This window comes from Rousettus aegyptiacus, unplaced genomic scaffold (genome assembly GCF_014176215.1).
Source record: "Rousettus aegyptiacus isolate mRouAeg1 unplaced genomic scaffold, mRouAeg1.p scaffold_m13_p_3, whole genome shotgun sequence".
In the NCBI taxonomy this organism is placed as follows: domain Eukaryota; kingdom Metazoa; phylum Chordata; class Mammalia; order Chiroptera; family Pteropodidae; genus Rousettus; species Rousettus aegyptiacus.
Window position 1 is genome coordinate 76638136 of NW_023416306.1, and position 26233 is coordinate 76664368.

The following is a 26233-nucleotide window of genomic DNA, read 5'->3' on the forward strand; positions in this document are numbered from 1 at the left end:
ACCTGTTCAATTAGGCTAGGCTATATGGCCAATCTTAACAGAATACACTTCCTGAGCAGGTCAAAATGATGCTATTTCCAAGACTTGCCCTCTTGGAGGAATTAAACAGAAGCAGATACCCCTAACCACACAAAATAGAGTGACAATTTGGCAAGACAGGGGTGGGGCAGCAAAAGAGAAAAAAGGACATTTATAAACACAGACATGATAGGTAATGATACTAATGATGACAAACTATACCACTAAACATCCTGGGTGCTTACTATCTACCAAAAGGTGTACTATTTACACCTTTCATCCTCACAATGCTATTATAGAATACTAATGACTATTACCACCCTTTATGGATTAGGAGACAGAAGCATAGAGAGAGGTAAGTTACTTTCCCAGGGCCAGAGAGCGAGGATTCGGCCTGCCACAGGGCCCACACTCATGAGATTAGTGGTTTTATAATAGCTCATATTTTCTCAATCTCTTTTTGAAACACTGAACTGATACATTACTGATTTCAAAGTAGCAGGTATTTTAGAACTTATAGCTATTTAATTTTAAATGAGTCCTATGGTTATTTCTTATTTTTCAACAACTTACTTCTGGCTGGTGAGTAGAACAAGGAACTTTCCTGATCATGTTTAAAGTTGGCCATAGTAAAACAGAATTTAAAAACACATGTATTCAATGAGTATTCTTAACCACCCGAGCCAGTGAATTCTATCATGGCATCAAGAGAGAAGTCTGCTTAATAAAGAGCTCCTTGGCTTTCATAAGATATCAACTACTTCAACAGGCCAAACATCCAAACTGAATAAAAACCCCATAACGTATCATCTAACAGAGTGACTACAACCATTTCTGGACACTTCCTCTGCCTCTGAAATGTTTGTGGAAAAAGTGTAACTATTAACAGGTCAAGGAAGAAATTAATTCCAGGGCACTGGAAATTATGTTCATGAAATGAAAAGTAGCCTTGCTGACATTGCATCACTATTTCTAGACAGCGCACTTGAACATCAAATAAATCTCACATCATGGAGATATGCCAAGAGCCAGTGACCTAGTTTTATTAGGATGGGAAAGAAATAGCATAGCAATCTGTCCTTTGAGACTAGTACCAAAATAGCTTCCTAAAACAGAGCTTCATGCTTTAAAAAAAAACTTAAATAATTTTTCCATGCAAGGGCAAAATAGCAGCCAGAGCCAATATCAAATATGAAATTTTCTTTATGTACCCCCCATACATTAATACTGGTTCTCAAAGTGTTATCTGTATTTTTGAAATTTGGAAAAAACTAAGGATCAGTAGAATTAAGAAATTATATTCAACATTTAATAATTGCCTAATATAGGCAATTATACTACTCCGGTTAACCGAGATTATTTTGAGAAACTCCATAAAGATAATTGCCTGATTTTGCCAATGTCATATCCAAATAAAAATGCAAGTAATAAAATTTTTCTTTAGGTATCTTTATATGTACATAAAAATATAAAGAAATACTGAACCTATATATAGTACTACTGAAACAAAATCTGGCACAGTATACACTGCAAGAATCAAGAACAATTACTTTTAGAAGAGAAAGAGCAAGACACGAGTCTAGAAGACACTGGGGCTAGGAAACATATTTATTATGGGATTTTCTTCCTGAAATAAATAATATGAAAAATAGGATAAAATTACCTCTTAGAAGAATTCATTGTATAATATCTACAAACTGTATAATGGCTACAAGACACAAACCCATAACAACTCAAAGGCAGAAAATAAAAGGCTGGGTAAGATACATAAGGCAAATGATCCTCAAATGAAGTAGGAGTTCACAGTCAACAGAATTCAACGTAAAAACATTTACTAGGAAAATAGAGGTATGTCATACTGACAAAGTGGCATAAACCATAATGAAGATATGCATGATCTCTTAAGCACTAAAAACATGGAAATGAAATATATACAAGAAAATCTGATAGAAAAACAACTTGACAGAAGTGTAGTAGCAGTGGATAGTTTGACATACCTCTAATTTGAAAGATCAAATGCACAAAAACTAAAAAAGAACATAATAAAGTATAGAAAACTATGTGTAACCCCTACAAATGAAAAGGATATTTTCTTGTCAAAGGCCATGGACTATATTTATAAAAACTGGCCAATGCAAGTATTATACAAAATGAAACTAGAATCTCTTTCTAAAAGTAGCGCTACAGAAAAATTATCTGAACGTATAATAATAAAACTAGAAATTAACAGATAATACCAAAAATAACTTAGAAATGTAAAATAAAAAACCCCACTATGAGTAATTCTTAGGTTAAAATTAAATAATAAAAATACAAATCTAGAAAATAATAAAAGTGCTATATGAAAATAAATGGCAAGCAGCTAAAAGTAGCTTAAAGATACCATCAAACTCCATCACTAAGAATGAAGATGAACTAATCAAATATTTCAACTGTTAAGTTAAAAAAAAAATGACAGCAATGAGACAAAAAAAAGGTAGAATTAATGGTCATAAAAGCAGGAAGTCATACATTAGAAAAGTGAACAACAACAACAAAAAAAACCCAAGAGCTAGTTCTGTGAAAAAGCAAATCAGGAGAAAAGGAAGAATACAAAAATGCAAATTACAGAGAAACACCCAACTATGACAGGAAATTAAAAGGATTATAAGAAAACATGATTTTATAAGCCTATGTTAATACATTTGAAAATCCGGGTAAATATATTTCCTAAGAAATGTTCATTATTAAAGGGGAATTTTAAAATATCAAAATATATCAGGACCCACAGGTAAGATTAATACAAAATTTCAAGGAAGTGTTAATTCCAGTATTATTTCAAGTACTCAAGAAACCAAATAAATAATAAGACTTCCTAATACTTTCTAAAGTACTAATATTTAACTGCTACCAAAATCTCAAAAGATAACATACAGAATAAAACTTCAAACTAATATCATCTACAAAAATGGACACAAAAAATACAACTGCCATATAAGCATACAGAATCCAAAAGTACCATTAAGCATGAAAGAATGATATATCATTACCAGAGCAGTTTATTCCAAAAAATCCAGAATCTTGCATAAAAGAAAATCTATCTAAATTATTCAAATGCCAAAAAAAATCAACATTACCAACATGTCAAGATACTTCCTTCATGGAATTATAGATATATATCTAAAAGTAGAGGCTAAGAGAATGCTTTAATATTAAACACCATAAGTGTTTCCACTAGTTATAAATCACACAAGAATATCTAAAATATATTATTAAATCAAAAATAGCAAGTTGCAGAAGAAAATGTATAATGATCACATTTTTAGGAAAAAGAATCTCTATATCTAGATTAATACATGAGTAGACGCATTTTAAAATCTGAAATGATAGGCATCAAACCATTGACAACAATTATCTACTGGGACTAATATTTCCATATTGTTTGAATCAAAATCAAGTGATATGAGACAACATAAACTACTACTTTTAAGAAACTTGTGGAGCTGGGACAAAATGATGTAGATAATAGAGGCTTTGTTCATCTCCTCTTGTGACCAAATCAAAGTCGTGACAGAAACATGGAGTAAACAGCAAGCAGAGTCGCCTGGGGTCTAGATGAACAGAAACCCTACAACTAAGGAGAGAACTAAGAAATTACCCCACAACGGTATGAGAAGGGGGTTGAGGATGTGAGGCCTCCTGGTCCCAATGGGCTAAGTGGGACAGAGGCCATAGCAGCAGCAGATGTCTCTTAAAGGGGCCGTGTCCACGACTGGACTTTCACAGTAATAGACTCTCCAGCTCTGAGCACCAGTGCCACGTCAGCTGCTCAGGGGGCACCAGGGACTTCTAAGAGGACACCGAGATTTTGGAGCAAGGGTCAGAGGCAAGGCTTCCTCCCAGACAGAAGTGCCTGCAGTATCCATTGTTCCTTCCCTTGTTGAGCCAGTGTGCAGAATCAGCACAGCCACAGCTGAGAAGTCATCAAATAGGATAACAGAAGTCCCTCTGTCCAGAGGATTACCTGAAACACCACCGCCGCCAACTCGTGGCCTACCAAGCCACACCCAGCTGAGTCCTCAACGAATCTGGCACTCCTAGCTGAGCAGCACAAGACCCACACTGATAGCAGCTGGCCTCAGTTTCTAGCATAACCTCTTGTGACAACTAAAAGCATAACATTTGTGGATTGCTTGCTGAATCTTAACAGGTGGACCCGGAGGGGCACAGGCTGGAGCTAAACTTGCCTGCAGCTAAACCCCTCTCAGAACTGTGCCACTGGACACCTACTTCACAAAACTACACTAAGACTGGAAGACTTAGGAGTTTTGCTTAGTACATAGAAACAGAAACACAAAGGCAGTCAAAATGGGAAGATAAAGAAGCAGAAACCATATGAGTGATCAGAACAGAGCTCCAGGAATAATAGAGGCAAAGCAATCTAACAAATACAGAATTCAAAACACTGGTTATAAAGATGCTCAATGAACTTAGGGGAAGTGTAGATGAACTCAGTGAGTACTTTAACAAAGAGATAAAAAACATAAAAATGGAAATGGAAATTGTAAAAGAGAACCAATCAAAAATGAAGAACACATTATCTGAGATGAAGAGTATATCAGAGAGAATCAACAGAATGAATGAAGAAGAGGATCGAACCACTGATATAGAGGATGGGGAAGCCAAGGACAACCAACCACAATGGGAAGAAAAAATAAGGCAAGACTATAATAATAATTTAAGGAGCCTATGGGACACTATTAAATGTAAAAATGTGTCACTGGGGTACCTGAAGGAAAACAAGAAGTTGAAAAGCTATCGAAGAAATAATAATGAAAAACTTCCTTATCCTGGTGATGGAAATAAGACATACAACCCCAGGAAGCTCAGAGTCCCAAAAAGGATGAACCCAAAGAGACCCGCACCAAGACACATCATAATTAAAATGCCAAAGGTTAAATACAAAGAGAGAATCTTAAAAGCAGTTAGTTATCTACAAGAGATCACCATAAGACTGGCAGCTGCTTTCTCAAAAGAGGCTTTGCAGGACAGAAGGGCTTGGCACAAAATATTCCAAGTGATGAAAACCAAGGATCTACAACCAATAATACTTTATCCAGCAATGCTTTCATTTAGAGTCAAAGGCCAGATAAAGAGCTTCCCAAACAAAAATATGCTAAGGGAATTTATTAACACCACACCAGTACTACAGGAAATGTGTTCTTCTTAAATTTTTTTAAGAAGAAAACCATGTATCAAAAACAAGACTAAAGAATGGTAATAACTACATACCTACCAACAAGTACCTCAAATAGAAAAGAATTAAGTACTCCAACCAAAAGATAGGGTGGCTGAATGGAAAAGAAAACAGGACCCCTGCGTACACTGCCTACAAGAGACTCACTTCAGATTAAAAGACATACGCAGACTAAAAAGGAAGGGGATGGAAAAAGATGTTGCCTTGATGGACCTAGAGGGTATCATGCTGAATGAAGTAAGTCAGATAGAGAAAGACAAATACCACATGATTTTATGTACATGTGGAATCTAAAGAACAAAATAAACAACAACAAAAAAATGGAAACAAACTCATACATTCAGAAAACATTTTTTGAGGGCTACTAATTGGAAGGGGGGTTAGGAGGATGGCAAAAAAGAGCAAAGGGATTAAGAAGTACAAATGGATAGTTATAAAATAGACATGGAGATATAAAATGTAACATAAGGAAAATAGTTAACAATGTGGTAAAAAATATGTAAGGGGGGAAAAAGGGTACTAGATTTAGTGGGGTGATCACTTTGCAAGTTATGTGGATCTCTGATCACTATGCTCTACAACTGAAACTGGTATATTATTGTATGCCAACTATAATTAGAAAAAAAACTTGTTAAATTATACAATGTAAGTACAAGCAACTAATTGTCTATTATATTTCAATAAAGCCAGAAAAAAGAAAATTGTTAAATACTAAACAAGTAATTCAATTTTAAAATTTCTCAATGTCTCCCATTATTATTTGTACTTTTAATCATATATTACTAGTGAGGTTTTCCTTTTTTAAAAAAATAGCAATATCACATTTGTGTTTGAATACTCTGTGAAGTAAATTTTAAACTGATACCCTTATTTTCTTATTAACTGTGGTTACAATAGCTTTCACAGAAGACTTCCCCAAGGGACATGAGCTCTAGGGGTAGGGTGCTCAAGATTTCTGCATTGGGGAAGGCGTGGTGGGAGAAAGCAGGTAATTTTCTAATGGTGACATATCAGGAAAGGGACAGCAAAAGGTAGAAGGCAAGGAGAAGAAAGTGTAGGAAAAGGACAAAACCGGCTGCTGGCAACTGGCTACACACAAATTGGATCACACAAAAGGGCTCCCAAAAAAAAGATTTCCCTGATTAGGAGTCACAGGGGTCTAAATATATATGAACAAAATGCTACTATAAAATGAAAAATTAAAAGGAAAGGGGAGACATATGACTATAAACACAAATTCTAGGTTAGCAATATTATCCTATATACAAGAAAAGTTTATTTAATAAAAGCCAATTTTACACACAAAGATAAGAAATCTGGATATTAATATGATGTTTTTCAGCACTATCACAATCATGACAGATGGTGCTCACTTCTGAGGAGCAAAAAACTGTAAAAACTGTTGAATCTGTTTCAGAGGAAATACTCATGCCAAATGCCTTTTAAGATTGGTATTCATCTTTGTGGGTAATAGACCCTAGAAGCAGTTTGGTGAGTTTTCAGTGAAGGAAAGAATAGCAACAATCAGTCTGGATTTACATTAAGAGAACTTTTCTGATTAAGTTATCAATGATTTGATAAGAATAATGCACCCGAGTTCCAGTTCAAGATGGCAACATAAAAAAAATCCTCAACTCACCTCCTCCCGTGGACAAACCAAACCTATCAGCCAGAACAATTTCCTCTCAAAGAAACCTGAAAACTAGCTGAACAACTCCTATACATTGGGCGAAGGAGAATAAAACCACATCAAAATGGGCAGAAGCTGAGACACAATCTCATCACCAACTCCACCCACAGTGCCACGACATTCAATCAGGAAAGAACTCACAACTCCAACCTTCTTCCCCTAGAGGAAAGGGTTTAAACCCCACCACCTCAAGTACCCCAACTTTCAAGCTGTGCACCTGAGAGATAAAAATTCAAAACATAATAGTTTTGAAAGTCAGCTGGGTTCATGTACACAAGACCCACAAGGGTATAGTGACTGAGAAACAGTTCTTAAAGGGCTTGCACAGATTCACCTGGTCTGAACAGCTCCCAGTCTTTCTGTGAAAGAGGCTGATTTGCTTATCTTAAAGCTTCAGCCTAAGGGGCAAGCATCTAACTGGGACCTACTGAAATACTCTCCAAAGACTGCTGAGGCCAAAGGGTGCCATCTATGTGCTGCCACTATACCTTGCCCAGGTCACCAGTGTCTCCCAGAAATGAGGTTGTACACATGTTTGGCACCCCAATTTTTGTGGCTGCTGCCCAGGAGACACCCCTTGATCACCTGACTCTAGTGGCCAGCAGGGCTTATGTTTGCAAGTCCTACAGGGCTATAACAAACAGAAGAGTTCTTAACCAGTTACACCCCATGACACAGTCGAGAGGCAACAGACAGAAAGGCCCAACATTTCTGTGAAAGAGATCTATTAACATATCACTATTTCTATAGCCTGAGGGGTAGCTTCTAATTAAACATATATTAAGGAGCTGACTACAATCCTCTCCAGAGACAAGAAGGCCAGGGGACACCATCTTCACATTCTCCATCTGCCTTGCTCCAGGTTCTTGGTGTCTCCTAAAAGGACCTTGTACACATGTCTGGTGCTTCAGTTTTTGTGGCTGCTGACCAGAGAACAACACTTCCCTGATAGGCTGGCTCTGTTGCCAAGCAGGGCTTGTGTTAAGAGGCTCAGCAAAGTTCAACAAGACAGCAGCAAACAAAGAAACTGTTATTAACTGCCTATCACCCCAGGACTCGATGGAGAGGGAACAAACAGAAATGCCCACATCCCAATCTTCCCCTGAAAAAGGTATATTTGCACACTTTAAAAACTGCTGCTTGAGGGTTGGGTTGGAATCTACAAGCTGACTAAGACCCTCCCCTTTGGGCCACCAACAGAGCTTGGCACGCCGTCAAGTACTAGGAAGCACTGAGAATAAAGCAGGCTTCTTGGACAAAAACAAAGGTATGGGAGACGACTAAGAGCTACAGTAGAGTTGAAAAATAAGGTTCATCTCCAAGACTGGGAGAGATGCCTATTTTATCTAATAAATAAAACATAATATAGAGAGTCAAGAAAAATGAATATAGGAATATATTCTAAACGAAATAATAAAACTTCAGAAAAACATCTAGTGAAATGAAGATAAATGATTTACCTGATAAAGAATTCAAAATAACGGTCATAAAAATGCTCAATGAGGACTGAAGAATGCATAAAAGAAGTGACAATTTCAACAAAGAAACCGAAACTATAAGAAGGTACAAAATAGAAGTCATAGAGTTGAAGAATAAAATAACTGCACTGAAAAATATAATAAAGGGGTTCAACAGACTACATTAAGAGAAGGATCAGTGAACTCAAAGACAGGGCAGTGGAACTCATCCAATCAGAACAACAACAATGACAACAACAACAAAAAAACATGAAAAAGAGTAAACAAAGATAAAGAGACTACGGGACAACATCAAGCAGAGAGACATTTGCATTACTGGGGACCCAGAAAAAGAAGATGGAAAGGGGCAAAACACTTATTTGAAAAAATAATGGCTGAAAATGTTTCTAAATTGGGAGATAAAAAAAAAAGAAGAAGAAGAAGTAAGTTACCAGGGTCAGAAAGTTTGGAAATGATTTAAAAGATTTTTTTTTAAAGGGCATCTTGACTCTGAAGTCCATACTGTTGAGCACTACTGACAGATTATTAGTATGAAGCTCCTACTAGATTAAATTAACCCATATTGAAAAATAAAATGATAAAAGAAATGATGCTGAATAAATGGTGACACCTTAAAAAAAAGCACAAATTAGTAATATTGAAAAATGAAAGTTTAAATCTTACTGGTAAATGTAGATACATAGGAAAATTCAAAACAATCTAATGCTGTGTAAGTGGCAGGTTTAAAAACCACTTATAAAACTAACACAAAGGTTAAAAGACAAAAGTATTAAAAATAACTACAATAATTTGTTAATACACAAGATAAAAAGATGTAAATTGTGATATTAAAAGCATAAAATGTGAGGGGATTAAAAATGTAGAACTCTAGAATGCATTTGAACTTAAATTGTTATAAATTTTAAAAAGGCTGTTAGTAGTTGTATGTAAGCCTAATGGTAACCAAAAAAACCCCAAAAAACTATCGTAGGTACACTAAAAAGAAGAGAAAAAAATTTTTAAACATACCACTACAGAAAATCATCAAAACACAAAGAGAGCAAGGGGGGGGGGGAGAATTATAAAACAGCTAGAAAACAATCAAGAAAACGGAAGTAAGTATACAACTATCAATAATTACTCTAAACACACATGGACTAAATCTCCAAAGACAAAGACTCACAGAAATAGAAAAAACAATCCTAAAATATGTATGAAACCACAAAAGACCCCAAATAGCCAAAGCAATCCTGAGAAAGAACAATGCTGGAGGCATTACAATTATATTACAAATTACATTACATTTCAAATTACATTACAAAGCTATAGTAATTAAAACAGTATAGTATTAGCTTAAAAACAGACATATAGATCAATGGAATACAATAGAAAGCCCAGAAATAAACCTACATCTATATGGTTGATTAATTTATGATAAATATGCCAAGAATATACAATGGGTAAAGGAGAGTTTCTTTAGTAAATGGTGTTGAGAAAACTGGACAGCCACATGCAAAAGAATAAAACTGGAACACTATCTTATACCACACACAAAAGTCAATCCAAAATGGATTAAAGACTTGAAAACAAAATCTGAAAACAAAACTCCGAGAAGAAAATAAGTAGTAAGCTTGGTAATGATTTTTTTGGATTAACCACCAAGAACAAAAGCAAAAAAGTAAAAGTAAACTAGTGGGGCTACATCAAACTACACAGCTTCTGCACAGCAAAGGAAGCCATCAACGAAATGAAAAGGCAACCTACAGAATAAAAAAAAATATTTGCAAAACGTAAATATGATAAGGGTTTAAATTTAAAATACACCTCAATAGTCAAAAAAAAATTTTTTTTAATTAAAAAATGGGCAGAGGATCTAAACTGACATTTTTCCAAAGATATATAGATGGTCAACATGTAAAGGTGCTCAATGCCACTAATCCAGGAAATGCAAATGAGAACCACAGTATTTTCCCCAGTTCAGTGCATTATTTACAACAGTGAAGATATGAAAACAACCTAAGTGTCCACTGATAGATAAATGGATGAAGAAAATATGTATGTAATGAAATATTACTAAGCCATAAAATCCTGCCATTTGCTATATAGATAAAACTTGTAGGCATTTTGCTAAGTGAAATAGACACAAAGTCAAATACTGTATGATCTCACTTATATGTGTAATCCTAAGAAAGAAAAATACAGTATGGTGACTAGAGTTAATAATACTGTATTATATATACAAAAGTTGCTAAGAGAATAAATTATAAAAGCTACCACCAGAAGAAAACATATTCTAACTATATGTGGTGATGGATTAACTACACACACACACACACACACACACACACACACACACTTACTTCATTATGCTGTATAGCTGAAACTAATATGTCAACTGTTTCTCAATAAAAAATAATACAACTGAAAAACATATGTATCTGTAGTCATTTAAGAAATCACAATAAGCACTTCTTCCAGTCAAGGTAGGAAAGCAAAGACTGCATTTTCTTTCTGCCTGCAACACCCAAAAGATGTTTTCCTGACACTGGACACGAGTCACCAAGAACAGTGATGACAGAACGGGATGGGGGGTGGGGAGCCCTGCATATGCCCAAGTTTATGGTCCATAAAGAGGCAGAACCAAACCAAGCCCAGGGCACCCCTCTCAGTTGAAGCCCAGAAAGAACCAGGTAACTAGTGTGCAGGACAGAGATAAGACTCCAGAAATCTAAAGAGGGTCTCTCTTAAGTTTTCAGCAGAGTACTGAATACTATGTGTGTAAGGAAACTCTAGAGTCCAAGAACTACCTGGAAGAAGAAATTCAAATTCTATAAACACCAAGTAAAAGGATCAAGAAGAAAACTACGCCAAGGCACATCATAATTCAAACTGCTCAAAACCAATTATAAAGAGAAAATTTTAAAGCAGCTATAGAAAAAAAAACAGGTTTTAAACAAAGAACAAAGATAAGGATGACAACAGATTCCCTGTCACACACACAAAACAATGCAACTTAGAAGTCAGTGGAATAACACCTTTAATGTACTAAAAGATAAATAAATACCAACTTAGAGTTCTAGACCTAGCAAAAATATTTTCAAAATATTCTGTGTATTGTACACCTGAAACTAACATAATACTGTATGGCAACTATAATTAAAAAAATAAATATATAAAAATTAAATAAAAACAAAATATTTTCAAATATAGAGATAAAATATAGTATAGACTTTTCCAAATATTCAAAAGCTGAAGGAGTTCATCAACAGGAGACATGCTTCAGTTTTACAGAAATACTGAAGAAAGTCCACCTGGAGAAGGGAACTTCAACAGATGGAAGTAAAGGTCTATGCAAAGAAATAAAACAATTAGAAATAACTACACAGGTGTGTGTGTGTGTGTGTGTGTGTGTATAAGTATTTTTCTAATTACTGAAATCTCTTTATAGACTAACTGATGATTTAACAAAAGTAATTAACCATGCAGTATGGGTTTATAGCATATATAAAGTACATAACAATTGGATGAAGGTCAGAGAAAAACAATAAAAGTACTTACTATAAATTCTCGTACGTGCAATAATTTATCGCATGATGGTAGACTGTCATAATGAAAGATGTATATAGTATACGCCCTAAAGCATATAATAACAAATAGTGAATAAGTCAATAAAGGAGATAAAATAGAATCATAAAAAATACTCAATCCAAAAACTGGCTCAAAAAAAGGAAAAAGGGAACAAAAACAAACAATTAGAAAAATAAAATAAAATGAAAGATTTATATGTAACAATATCACCACATTAAACATAAAGAGTCTGAACATTCCAATTAAAGGAAACATCTGTAAAGCAGGATTAAAAGAAAAACCCAACAAGTAGCTGCCTACTAGAAACATACTTTAAAAAGACAGAAATAGGTAAGAATAAAAGAATAGGAAAGTATGTATCAGGCTAACATTAGTCAAAAGAAAGTTGAAGTAGCTACATAAATCAGGCATAGATTTTACAGCAAAGAATATGACCAGGGATTTAAAAAAAATAAAAAAAGATTATTTTAAAATAATATAGAGTTCAATCCATCATAAGACATGGCAAAACTAAATATTTCTGCAATTAATAACACAGACTGGAAATACATGAAGTGAATATCAATAGAATTAAAAAGAAAAATGGCAAAAGTCACAATTATTTTTGAAGATTTAAATTCCTGTCTCTCAATAACTGATAGAAGTAGAGGAAAAAAACAGTAAAGATACAGAAGAACTGAACATTATCAGCCAACTTAATTTAACTCGTATTTATAGAACATTCTGCCAAACAATAGAAAATTTAAAAATTGCCAAGAAAGTAAAGACCTAACAAACTAGACAGACAGGCTGTGTTCATGGGTCTAAAGGGTCAATACCAAGATATCAAATCTCCACAAATTAATCTACAAGATTGCATGTAATCTCACTTAAAATCCAAGCAGGACTTTTTTTTTTTTTTTTTTTTTTTGGTAGAAACTAACACACTAATTCATATAAAAATGCAAAGGATCTAGATTAGACAAAAGGACTTTGACCAACAAGTAAAAAACTAACACTACCTGAGTTCAAGATTTATTTTAATGCTATAGTAATCAAGACAATATGGTATTGGTATCATGATAAAGACATAGATTAAGGAAATATAAAGACACAGATTAAGGAAACAGGAAAAAAACTAATGAATGGAACAGCAAACAGTAACAACACGAATAATAATAAAGTATCAGCCCTGCCCAAGTACCAAAGTAAGCACAAGTACTATCCTCTCCAAGTCTCACTAAGGCCCTGTGGCACAGACATTATTACCTTCACTTTACAAGAAGAAATCTGGATACAAAGTGCAGAAATAACCTGCCTGATGAAATACAGTTTAGAGAGGGAGGCAGGATTCAAACGCAGAGAAACTCAGCCCAGAACTCCTCCATGAACCAGGACTTTGCCCACAGATAGAGCTGGTTGCTCACCAGCCACTCAATCACAAATACCACTGCTGAGTGGATACCTGTTTAGTGTACATAATTGAAAACAATGTAATCTTAATTCTACTGCTCTAAATGAGCTTTCTGGTTATCAATAGACGGGACAGGTAAGTTGTAAGATAAAATGCTCAGGGGCATGTACTAAGGGGAGAGGGGGAGTCTGCACAGGTTCACACCCTGTTTTGCACACTATAGTCATTAGATATTCAATATTAGTCACCAAAATGGGTGCTTTGTGAAAAGCAAGTTCAGTTTTATTTTTAAAAGACAGGAGAAAGGAACTGCCAATCCTAATTTACATAGGAAGAATTTGTTTTCCTTTATGAACTTTTTATATATTTATTTTAATTGCTCTCAGAATCTGCTTTCTACACTGCTTCAAGTGTTTCTTAAAACTAGTTCTTTAATTTGATATATAAGATAAACACTGTAGAATATTCAAATGCAAATAAGTCTATCTTGATTACAACAGGACAATAGGAAAGTAATATGCTACTCACAAAATGATCTGTTTCTTAAAACACCAAGTTACTAGTTATTAAAAAAAAAAAAATGAGAACAAGAGACACTAATATCAATCAGAGATCATAAGGAAATAAGAAACAAAATCACAGATTAATTCGACTCCACTACTTTATAATTTAGATATTTAAAGCAATAAAGCAAATTTTAATAAAAAATAAAACATAGTTGAAAGAAATAACATAACTCTGTAATAATAATTACCCAATTGACTTTGTGTAACCACACTTTGAAGTTCATTTCTTCCCATCTCCTTTAGGAACAGTAGTTCACACATTTAGTTAATACTTCTTGAAGGCCTATCAGCCCTGTGGTCTCAAACTCTGGGAACTGGATGGTCTCTGGCTTCAAAAATGAAGCTTCAAAGATTTATATAGTTTTACATTTTCTGTTTAAATATACAACATTTTAACTTAATATTGTACAAAGTGTGAGATTTCAGTTGAAGTTCTTCACTTTATTTTTTGCATATGGATGTCCAACTTTTCTAACTCCATACATTTTCTACTGAATTGCCAGTGTAGCTTTGTCAAGTATCAACTGACCATATTTGTATGGGACTATTGAGATTCTGTTGCGTTCACTGGTCTATCCTTTCACCAACATCACTCTGCAGGTAATAAATTCCCTTAGTTTTCCTTAATTTGAGAATATCCATATTTCACTTTTATTCCTAAAGGACATTTTTCTCCTGATGCAGAATTCCAGATTGACAGTTCTTTCCTTTCAGCACTTTAGAAACGTCAGTCCACTTACATTTGGACTCCAATTGTTTCTGATGAGGAATCTAGTCATTCGAATCACTGTTTCCCTATAAATAATGTATTATTTCAATCTGATTTTCAAGAATTTTTTGAGGGGAGTCTTTAGTTTTAAGCAGTTTGGTTATAATGTATTGGTCACGGATATCTTTGGGCTTGGCTTGTTTGGGTTAACTCAGCTTCTTAAATCCTTATATCTTTTACCAAATTTGCAGAGTCTTTAGCCATTACTTTTTCAAATATATATATATTTTTTCTGAACCACACTCTCTCTTTTCCTTCTGGGACACATAAATGTTCAACATTTTGGGACTGTCCCACAGGTCCCTGAGGTTCAGTTCATTTATTCATAGTCTTCTTTGTTTCTTTCTGATATTCAAACTAATTTCTATTGCCCTATCTTCAAGTTAACTCAATTTCTTTTGTAATCTCTATTCTGCAATTCAATCTATCCAATGTGTTTTTGACTATTGTATTTTTCGGTCCTAAAATTTCTGTGGGTACTTTATATCTTTTATTTATTTTTTAAACATTCTATATTTCCATTTATTCATGTGGTCTAAGGCTTAAAACTAAGGTTCAGTATTATGTACTACCTAATATCCAAGGAAACCAGGTGAACCACAAATGACCTGACCATAAGTTCCATTCCCCACTTTGTTCCCATGGATAAGTACCCTAGACAGACAAACTCCTTCAAGGAGACAAGGGATGGTTCCTACTTATCCCTGGGAAATGAATTCCAATTTCCTGCCAGACTGTGAAATTATTCAAACAAGCCAATTACATCCTTCCATAGGAACCAAGGGGCACCCCAACCTCTTATCACTACCAAGCCTGCCATCCAAAGCGTGTTTTTTCACTCTGTTACCGAGGGCAACCTCTGTGTGGCTCTGCAGGGCCTGTGGTGTCTTCCTACCCTGGACTGAGAGTCTTTGTGGCTGAATAACTGCTACAGATCACATATGTCCACTGGCAGGTGTCAAGTATCTGTCCATCCCCCAAAACCTAGGAAAGGAATCCCTCCCTCACCAACAAGGTGAAGAGGGAGTAATGGAGCATTTTTGTAATAACTGCCTTAAAATCTCGAATAATTCTAACATCTGTCATCTCGGATGGCATCTGTTGATCTTCTTCTCCCATGCAAGCTGAGATTTTCAGGTTCTTCATAAGCTATATAATGTGGCCTGGACATTTTTGTTTTAGCATTCAATCGGCTTGGATACATTCAGGCTGCACCTTCCAATCAGTCTGCTGTGGATTATAGTTTCAGTGTTAGTTATGTTTTCAAGGCTTTCAGCCAGTCTCAGATCTGGGCGGTAGTCCACTACTTGGTTCAACTTCTCAAAGTGTCTGGTGTGCTGTTTAGCATCAGAAAACACATGCTCACCCCAGGAATGGTCCAGGAGTTCACAGTCGATTTTATGGGGCTCTCTTCCTGTGCTCTTCACTCTTTATCATCTTCCTGGTACTTGCTGGTCCCAGGGGCTCCCCGTCTTTCTGGTCCTCTGGGTTGTGTTTACCTTGTTGTGTTCTGTGCTCCAAAAACTACATCCATGTCCAAGGCCAAATGGTAGATGGATTGAGAAAATAGAAGCAATAGGGACTTGCCCTCACCTTCTTGACACAACAGATCCTCTGACTGAAGAGACAGTTCTCCTCCTTCAGAATTTTTGGTATTTTATTGAGTCCTGGCTGCTGTTGCTACCGGGAAATTCATTTCCCAGTTTCTTGAACCTGAACGAGAGAGATTCTCCTGGAGTCCTCTCTGTGCCAATGTCCACTTCTCAGTTATTTCAGACCTGGCCAACAGATGCTAGGAAAAAAAAATAAATTCCACATTTTTATTTTCAGCCCAGACTACTCTCCTAAACTCCACATTTACAAAATCATATACTTGATAAATGCTGCACTTAAATGTTTAACTTGGATTTTTAACCAAACATGTCCAAAACAATATTCCTCATTGACTCTTCCAAACCTGCTCTTTTCATGGCTCTCTGCATCTTCAGTTACTCCAGTCAGAAGTCTTCGGTTCATTCTTTCATCCCTCTTTTTACATTACTCATCCAATCTGTCAAGAGATCCTCCAGAGCCAATCACACCCCACTACATCCACCACCACTGTCCCAGTTCAGGCCCCATCACACTCCACTAGAATTACAGCCACAAGATCCTAACAGGAAAAAGCTCCTGCCTCTAACCTGGACCTACTGATGTTTACTCTGGCATGGTACCAGACAAATCTTTAAAAGCCTAAGATAACACTGCATCTCTGCTGACAACTTGCAGACCTTTCTCAGTCAGGGTAAAAGAGCTGTAATCCATCTATGCTGACTCCACTGCTGCTTCTCTGACAGTGTCTCCTAACACTCTCCTCCTCCTGTCTGTTATGGCTGCAGTGGTACGGTTTACGTTCCAGGCATGGTCCTATCTTAGCCCTCTACCCTAGGTGTTCCTTTACCTGAAATGCTCTTCCTCCTATCTGTGTGACTAAGTTCCTCGATCCCTACTAGTCTTAACTCCAATATTACCTTCTCAACCTCCTGTTTTAAAGTATAAATCCCACCCCTCCTCAGAACCCTTGCCCTATTTCTTTTTCTACAGCACTGTGCATTTCCACCATAACTCACAGCTTATTATTTGCCACGTGTACTGCCCCTGCACTGGGATGTCAGCTTTTTGGCAACAGAACAGCGTTTCCTTGTTTCTTCACAGCCGTATGTCCAGTGTCTACACTGGTACATAGCTCAAAAAACATTTGCTAAGTGAATAAATATGCCTAGAACACATTATGTAAGCAAAAGGAGCAGTTAGAAAAGTGCTGGGGAACCCGCAGGCCTTGTAAACTGAGGCTGATAGCTGACAGAATTTATACCTTTTCCGAACTCATGATTCCCAGTTGAAAACTGCCTTATTTCTGTTCGATTCCAACAACTTTATAATGATAGGGTGGTTATGATACTTAATTAATTTCTCCTACAAGATTTAAAGATTTAAATGGGCAATTCCAAGGAAGCACTGAGTCACAGGTACATACATATATGTGTATGTGCATACATGTGTGTTTACATGTGTATATATGTATATTGCACATGTGTGCCTACATGCATGCATGCATACATGTATATTTGTGTGTACATGTATGCGTGTGTGGTATAGGTGTGTATGTATGTGTATGTGTGTATATGTTTGTGTGTACATGTATGTGTATGTATATGTTTATTCCACAGCAACTTACAAAAGGGCCTGTCAACAGTGGGAAGCCAACACTAACATCTAAAACACCCTCATTAGACAAAAACAAAAAGTAAAGTGGTCACTGAATTACATTTTAAAATACAAAAAAAAATGAAGTATGTTAATAAATGTACAAGACCTCAGTGAGCTGAGTGCATGCTGGACTTTAGAGAGATCATTTAGGAAGCAGTCCGTTAAATCTAACGGTGCTGTCCATTGTTCATAACACTGGTAAATATTTGACATTTTATAAGCCTCTTTAAAAAGGCAGTCTTATTTTTGTTGTTAAACTTTTCTTCTTCCTGAAATAGTATGACCTTATTAATCAGATTTGGCACAGAAAGGTCTTTTGCTATTTATGAAAATCAAATTCACCCTCACAGGATAATGAGTCACTCTTGAGGATATTCAAAGGAATACGCTCAGTTTCTGATATAAATTCTAAGAGGATGTCAATAAAGGTTATAAACAAAACTTTCCAAAATGAATACTGTGTTCAGGACAAGACACACACACAGGATTTAAAAATTCATCATTACTTCACAGACACATCTTAAAATAGAGTTCCCAGACACCCTGCCAAGAGACTGTCTTATTGCTAAATACAACCAATGGTGAGACAGACGGTGATGCCCCATCTCTCACCCTGGAGGGAAGAAAACAGACAAAATTGGGGACTTTTCTCCTTTTGTTCTACTTTTCTCCTTTTCCTTTTAAATTTGGGAAACAGTCAATGCCAATAATAATTACCAAAAATGGTTTTCCTGAAAAATTTCCAGGAATGCTAAAAGTATACCCACAGTTAGTCACCACCTGAATTAAGTGATCAAAGTTGCTGTCACTCAAACTGAGACAACCTTAAATTAAGTGCCATCGAATCAAGTGAAAATGAACACAGAACATGACCCATTTAGAATTCTTGGCAAAATATTTTAACCTAAACCTGAACATGAAGAAATAACTGTTAAACCCACAATGTACAAATCTCCGTATTGGAAAGGCAAAATAAAAACAACTACAAACAACATTTTGAAACACCTGAGGAAATCTAAATATTAATGTGAATATTGTTCAGTGTGATAATACTGTTGTGGTTATGTAAGAGTCTGTTCTTATACTTAGGAAAAGCATGCTGAAATATTTAAAGGTTCACACTGTTATTTTGAAATGATTCAGAAAAAAAAAATGGAAGTGCATGCGAGAGTGGAAGATGGAGGGTGGAAGGAGAGGAGAAATAGGGAGGAAAGATCTTTCTGGAGCATTCTCCCAGTTGGGAAGAAGAAAGTTTAGCTACTTTCTTGAAGGTGAAAATATCAGAGAAAAGAGTAGGGCTACGTAGTGTACAAAAATCCCCAATATAACTTAAAATATTGTAGGAAGGTCATAAAGTAACGATTTTAATTATTTTTAAATTCGCTAGTATTTTAAATAGCACTGTATTTTGTATTTTATAACATTTGTCTTTAATCAAAAATATATATACATACTGCAAATAAAAGTACTGGTTTAAGTATATGATAGTCGGTAACATTCCACTTTTAAATTACATCTGCTATAATGCCATTTTTAAAAGTTCATTTGGTTTTAATATGTCTACACTCTAATGGCAGATGACTTCCTTTTTTAGCAAAAACTAAAATTTAAAATACCAATCTAAAAACCACATAATAATGGCCATTAATATTCATATTCACTAGGAATATTACTATCTCTTCGAAATAATCATTTTCTAATTTAACTTGTTTTAAGGAAAATTATAAAACATGCCTTAAAAATAATCACATTGTTAGTTGGGTGCAAGTTCAAGTAAACAAACAAAAAACCTAAATGCTAGGATTTAATCAATTGTTCCCCAGTAAACTGTTATCACAAAGGGCAGAAGTGACAATAACATGACAACCAGGATCATCAGGTTAACTCTTTCATGTTTATCAAATACACAGTAAATCCAAATAGGTAGGTGCAACTTCATTTGGATTAATGGTAAAGCATTCTAAATTTTATGATAAATTTAATAAAAAATTTTAAAATAATTGTACTTATGAGAATATGTAGTCCAAATTTAATCGAATTTACAAAAATGGGGTTCCAATTAATAGATCCACTGTTAAGGAGGACCCTAAAGAACTCTGGTGCATTTGGAAGAATATGCTAATTTCTAGACCTCTTATGGCACACAGAAAACAGAAGAAGCTAAAGCTATCACTTTCATTCCTAGAGTGTCATCATCAATTCAGCTTTTTTTCATCTAGTCACACACAAAAATACTCTCATACAACTGTTTACCTTCTGGTGCTTTTAATACAAAACATTTCACATTCGGGGCATGGAAAACATTCAAATTTTCAAGTTCATTTTCCTCCCAACTCCCTTTTCTACCACATACTAAGTCCATATCCAAAAAAAAAAAAAAATGACTTGAGCATTAAAAACCACTGTAGTAGTCCCCTAGAGCTGCTATTAACATATTACCACAAACTCGGTGGCTTAAAACAATGAAATTTAATTCTCATAGTTCTAGAGGACAGAAGTCCAAAATCAATATGTTGCAGCAATGGTTCCTTCTGGAGGCTCTGAGGAAGAATCCCCTAACTTCTGGTAACTACCAGCAATTCCTGGCCTCCCCTGACTTGTCAACACATCTCCCCAATCTCTTTGTCTTTACATGCCCTTCTCCTCTCTGTTTCTCTTTTGTCTGAGTCTTTACCTCTTATAGGACATTTGTCACTTGTTTTAAGGTTCCTTCAGATAATCCAGGATAGTCTCATCTTAGGAATCTTAACTTAATTACATCTGCAAAGACTCTTTTTCCAAATAAGGTCAAACTCACGGGTTCCAGACTGATATCTTCTGGAGGATCACCATTCAACTAAAGTCCCTATCCTTCTAAGATTAGTTATATCCTAATTACTAATAAATGCTTACTTTGTAAAAGAATTTCTAAACTATATTATCCTTTTTCTAAACCTTGTTTTTATTTCACATATTCACTATCTGATAATACTTTTCAATTGGACATTTTCTTATAAATTTTTTTTTAATGCTTTAGTCACGTGAAAAAGGTTGGCATGATAGAACAGGTAGATATTAAATATTTTCACCCACAAGAATAGCATTTTTAGAGATTACCAACATTAAAACTTAGTCTTACACATTGATCTGGGTTGTCTTCAGTTTCACTGAATTATGTTTTAGTCTCTACCTCTACACCCTAATCAGGATAAATACTCTTAGGGTAAATTTAAACATACAATTTAACCTGTGCAGATACAAACATGCCTGAATGAACAACTTCACAAAATGTGAATATCTCCAAATTTTCTGTATCGAACAAAAGAACAAAAAAATTCAGATTTATTGGGTGATAAAAGATTTAATTATCAATGATAGAAAAGGGCTTTCTTAAGTGAGTTTTCCAAAAGAAGCAGCTCACCTACCATTTTTGTAACAGAATAAGCAGCTCCTCTTTAGCTCCAAATTCACTAACCCCAACCTTTGTCTTGCTGCACAGACACAAGAAAGCTGGCACAAAGCCTGGGCAACCCTGCTCCTCCTCCACTGGGGTATGACTATGCATGTAATGCTCTTGGAGGGCATGCACATTTATAGACCCACATAAAAGTTACAAAATAGCAGTGTCACCCTGCAAGAATAATGTGACTGGTACAATAATTTTAAAGTAAAGAAATCATACAGAAAAGCACAGGAGAAAGCTCAAAAAGAGAGTAACAGCCAGCATACCTACCGTCTTCACACCTATATAAGTTAAAAGACTGCATTTTGAATAAAAGAGTGCATTTATTATTGAAGCAAACAATACAGCATTAGTCTCTTTACTCAAAATGTTACCTCTTCAATTAACACGTTTTTGCCTTATGCCCTGTTTTTAGGAACAAATCAAAATGGGCGTGAACAATTCATACCTGCACCAGGAATAACTGCCAACTTTGTTTCAACCAGGCCCATTTTTGCAGAGGAAGCTAAAAAGGAAAGAAAAAAAATTAAGTAATATCCATATCTTTTAATTCAAATATAATGACTTGAAAAAGTCAGTAAAATATGCTATAAATAAAGTTGTCCCACCCTTATCCATGAAGTATGTTACTGTCCGCAGTATCAGTTACCTGAGGACAAAAGCTGTCCAAAAATATTAAATGGGAAATTCCAGAACTAAACAATTCGTAAGTTTTAAATTGCATGCATGCCATCTGAGTAGTGTGATGAAATCTCCATCCCTCTCTGTCCTAACCAGGGTGTGAGGCATCCCTTTGTCCAGCATCTCCACCCTGTAGACGCTACCTGCCCTTAGTCAATTCAGAGCTGTCTTAGTTATCAGATCAACTGCTGCAGATATCCCAGTGCTTATATTCAAATCACTCTTTTATTTTACTAAATAATGCCCTCAAAGCGCAAGAGTAGTGATGTTTGCAATTTTAATATGCCAAAGAGAAGCCGTAAAGAAAAAAAAAAGTTTAAATAGGGTTCAGTATTATATGAGGCTGCAGGCATCCACTGGGGGTCTTGAAATGTATACCCTCAGATAAGAGGGAACGACTGTATTCTGTTTACGAATTAAATTTGGGTCAAAGATCTTTTTCAAAATCACTTCAGTAAGCATTTAGCTATGAAATCAAGTAACACTCTAAATTATATATATTAAGAGATTCACAAATTTTCTGTAAAAATATTACTTGGCAGTGAATTAATTTCTGATGCAGAAAGACCAGGGTTGTAACTACATAATCTGACCTGATACTGCCAAGTCATGTTTGAAGGGTTAGATCTCATTAATTATCCAGGATGCGGAGAGAGGCTATGTCTGACAATCATGAATTCTTTAGCTGCCTGAAAAGTCCTCCAGATCAAACAGCTTAATATATATCAGATATGGCAACTTTTCAAAATCTCTGGATATTTTTGACAAATGGTTTTACTATTCTGACAGCCAGACAGGGCTCCTTTTTTCATGTCTGTTTTAGGGCTACTTTAAAATATCTTAATTCTTTATTTGCATATCCAAAAGTACTTGGACTACTTCCCGTATCCTAATTCCCAGAATCTGCATTCTTTCAGAAATGAATTACATGTACCTTGGCTTTCCAATTTAAAAACCAATGATTTCACACAAGAAAACAGAAATCCAAAATAAAATGAAATGAGGAAAAAGTACACATGGACTAGCAACTGCAAATCCCAAGAAAGTCACCCTAAAATTCTTAAAAACACAATAATATTAGTGCTGCTTTTAACAGGCAGCTCCATCAGAAGTAATAGTGGGAACGAGAAGAAGAACAGTGACAAGTATTTGCTGCATGCTTCATCTAGTCCTTTGTCCTGGAGCCCCTTTATGTGACCACAATGAGGAAACAAGGACACAGACAGCACTGTGACCATACAGAAGACAATATGGAGGACAGTAGTGGCAGGACACAGTGAAGTGAGGGGCTGTGATGCGAGATGGCCTGGGTTCACATCCCAGCTCACTGATTTGGGGTTTGTTACTTCACCTCCCCCGAGCTTCCTCAAGCACCACAATGTACCTATCACACAAGGCTATTAGAAAGAGTGAGTTAATACATGTCGAGTGCTTAGAATCTCAGTGGGCACCAAGTGAACACAGAGCACACAGTTAGCACTAATTGTTTTCATTACTATTTTTATAATCACCTCATCCCATCCCCAAAAGACCATCCAGGAAGAAAGTGAACCACAAAGAGATTAAGTTATTATTATTATAGCTAAAATAATTAAATACTTGGACTTAGACATAGATTAACTCATTTAACTTGCACAAAAGCAAATGTCATTTTCCCCAATTTAGAGAAGGAAAATGGTCTATAAAGGACAGGACCTACAGTTCAAACTCAGTTCTGCCTGACCCAATCCCTGTTCTTCTTTCTTATCACCAAGACTGAAGGAAGACTATAAAAGACTATTTTAACTGGAAATTTTAAATACTTCATTAAGCCCAAGAGGTGACTTTTTCTAAATGTTCTCAACAGGAAAAGAACAAAACATTTGGAATTTTCTGAAGAGTAAGAACAAACCTCATTTTAAAAATGTTTAGTTTTTTCTAAGATTAACTCTTACCTGCTACTCTTATATCACACGCTAACGCCAGTTCAAGACCACCACCTAAAGCCAATCCATCTATTGCTGCAATCGTTGGCACTGGTAGATTAGCTGAAATAGAAAGATTTTATGCTTCTTTAGTAAATTAACTTCCTGTGTAATTTATTTTAGGTTTTTTTTTTCCTGTGACTATGTTTTTAAATGGGATATTATATACAGAATTTTGTACCCTGTTTGCCTTTAACAAAATAAGCATTTCCTTCAGTGTTATTTTTCAAAAACACAAAATGACTATATGTGCAATCTCCCCATATTACTGAAATACTTCCATAAATATTTTTTGTTGAAATTAAGAGAATCACAGATCTGACTTCATAATTTTAGAGCCTAAAGTCTTATATGAGATGTTGGTTCAGACAAATTTCAAGTTGAAATGATTTAGTTCACAATCCTCTATGGTTACCTTAGTGCTCAGATTGATTATCTCATTCAAAGAGGTAATAAATACATCAATTCAAACAAGACAGAAGCAATCTAAGTGCTGCTGGGACACTAGTTCTATCAGTAAGTAATGAGTAAAATGAACAGTAGGTAGAAAATGATCAGGCTCCACGTAATAACACACTTTCAGTGGAAGAGGCTCAGAAGTCTAGAGAACCTACCCAGAAGCATGACTGGGAAGGGTCAGCCAGTTAACCAGACCTTACTGAGTCCAGAAACAGAATATTATTTAAATGAGACTTTTGTGAATTAAAATATACAGAATTTATTTTTAAAACTGGTTCGAAAACTAGTTATTCTATGAAGTGGAAGCCTTCTTTTTTTTTTTTTTTTTTTTTTTGACTACAGGAATGTGAAGTTAAGCTGGTCAACCTTAATATATAAATAGAATGTGGATACTAAAAAGGTACCATCTCTTAATTGTTCTCACCACAAAAAAGAATAGTTACATGATAGAGGTGTTAGCTAATGCTATGGTGGTAATCGAAGTAAAATATATAAATATATCAAATCAACATGTTATACTCCTTAAACATACAAAATGTTATGTCAATTATAACTCAATCTAAAAAATAAATTAAATAAAAATGAACCATCCCTAAAAATCTCTCTTCTACAAGTTATTCTGATATGTGAAATTCTGCAGACAAAGAGGTTCATTCCTTGACCCCTTTGAAAATATACAAAAGTACACTGACTTTTACTCATATGTGAAAGAATTCTTCAGATTATTCTAAGAGCAAAGTCTGAAAAGGCTGGAATGAAGCACATATACATGCTGCGACCTGAAGCAAAAGCACTCCCGAGAGAGTAGGGATGGACAGGGCGTTGGAACAGTGCATATTTCACTATTTGTACCTGTCTAAACATTTCAGGGGAAGATAAGAGTTTGAGAGGACAGGTCAAATTCAAAAGTACTCCATGTAATGTGCTTTAGAGCAGCAGTCCTCAACCTTTTTGGCACCAGGAACGAGTGCTCATATGAGATGAAGCTTTGCTGGCTGACCCACTGCTTACCCCCCCGCTGTGCAACGAATTGGTACTAGTCGGCGGACCCAGGGTTTGGGGACACCTGCTTCAGAGCACACTTGGTGACAAAATGAACAGAAAGCTAAGTCAGTATTTATAATCATGATATGAGTTTAATGTAAAAAAAAAAAAAGAATATCTAGTTAATTTTATATGACAATAAGGAAGAAAAATCAATAAAAGAACATAATGGCAAGTTGATATTGAGTGGTTTTCCAAGATCATCTCCAGCCACTACAAGTAAAAATATGGAATTGCTTCGTTACCTAATTGTTAATACATCTTCCTTTCTAGGAACCCAGCGATATCAGCTATCCTATTTCCAGATGCCAATCTACTACCTACCTAATCTGAAGTTTCTCTCATTAAAAGATAAACATAAAAAAATAAAAAAATAAAAATAAAGAACACCTTTCTCTAGGCCTAAGGTCTCAGCTCACCTCCCTCTAAGATAAGCTTCTAGAAGCTTGTTACCCACTCCCACTCACCTCCACCACACAGCTGTAGTCCTACTCCACCTCGCCACCTCACTGAGACTGTTCTTGCTCTGGTTACCAGTGACACTGACATTGTCCAATAACCAATGGGTACTACCTGTTCCCTATTAAATGTGTTGTCTCTGAGGATCAGAGGCATTCATCCCGGACACTCCCCCTCCTTGAATTCCTCTCTTCATTTGCCTGCTGGGTACCTCCTTC

The 26233-nt window shown here is 35.5% G+C and overlaps 1 protein-coding gene across 19 annotated transcripts in view; it reads right to left on the minus strand.

Moving 5' to 3' along the window:
* Window positions 1-26233, minus strand: part of AUH (AU RNA binding methylglutaconyl-CoA hydratase) — a 149971-nt gene that overhangs the window by 59180 nt on the left and 64558 nt on the right. For 15 of the 19 annotated variants that reach the window (XR_001598923.2, XM_016160486.2, XM_016160488.2 and 12 more), the window contains 2 exons: window positions 24024-24116; window positions 21857-21913 (listed from right to left, as the gene is read on the minus strand). Coding sequence is in view for 18 of the 19 variants with exons in the window: in XM_016160486.2 (XP_016015972.2) it covers window positions 21857-21913; window positions 24024-24116 (150 nt within the window). In the remaining variant the exon portion in view is untranslated. Of the gene's footprint in view, window positions 1-14136; window positions 16510-21856; window positions 21914-24023; window positions 24117-26233 lie in introns of those variants that run through there. The other 4 variants (XM_016160489.2, XM_016160483.2, XM_016160479.2 and 1 more) reach the window with 2 other exon arrangements.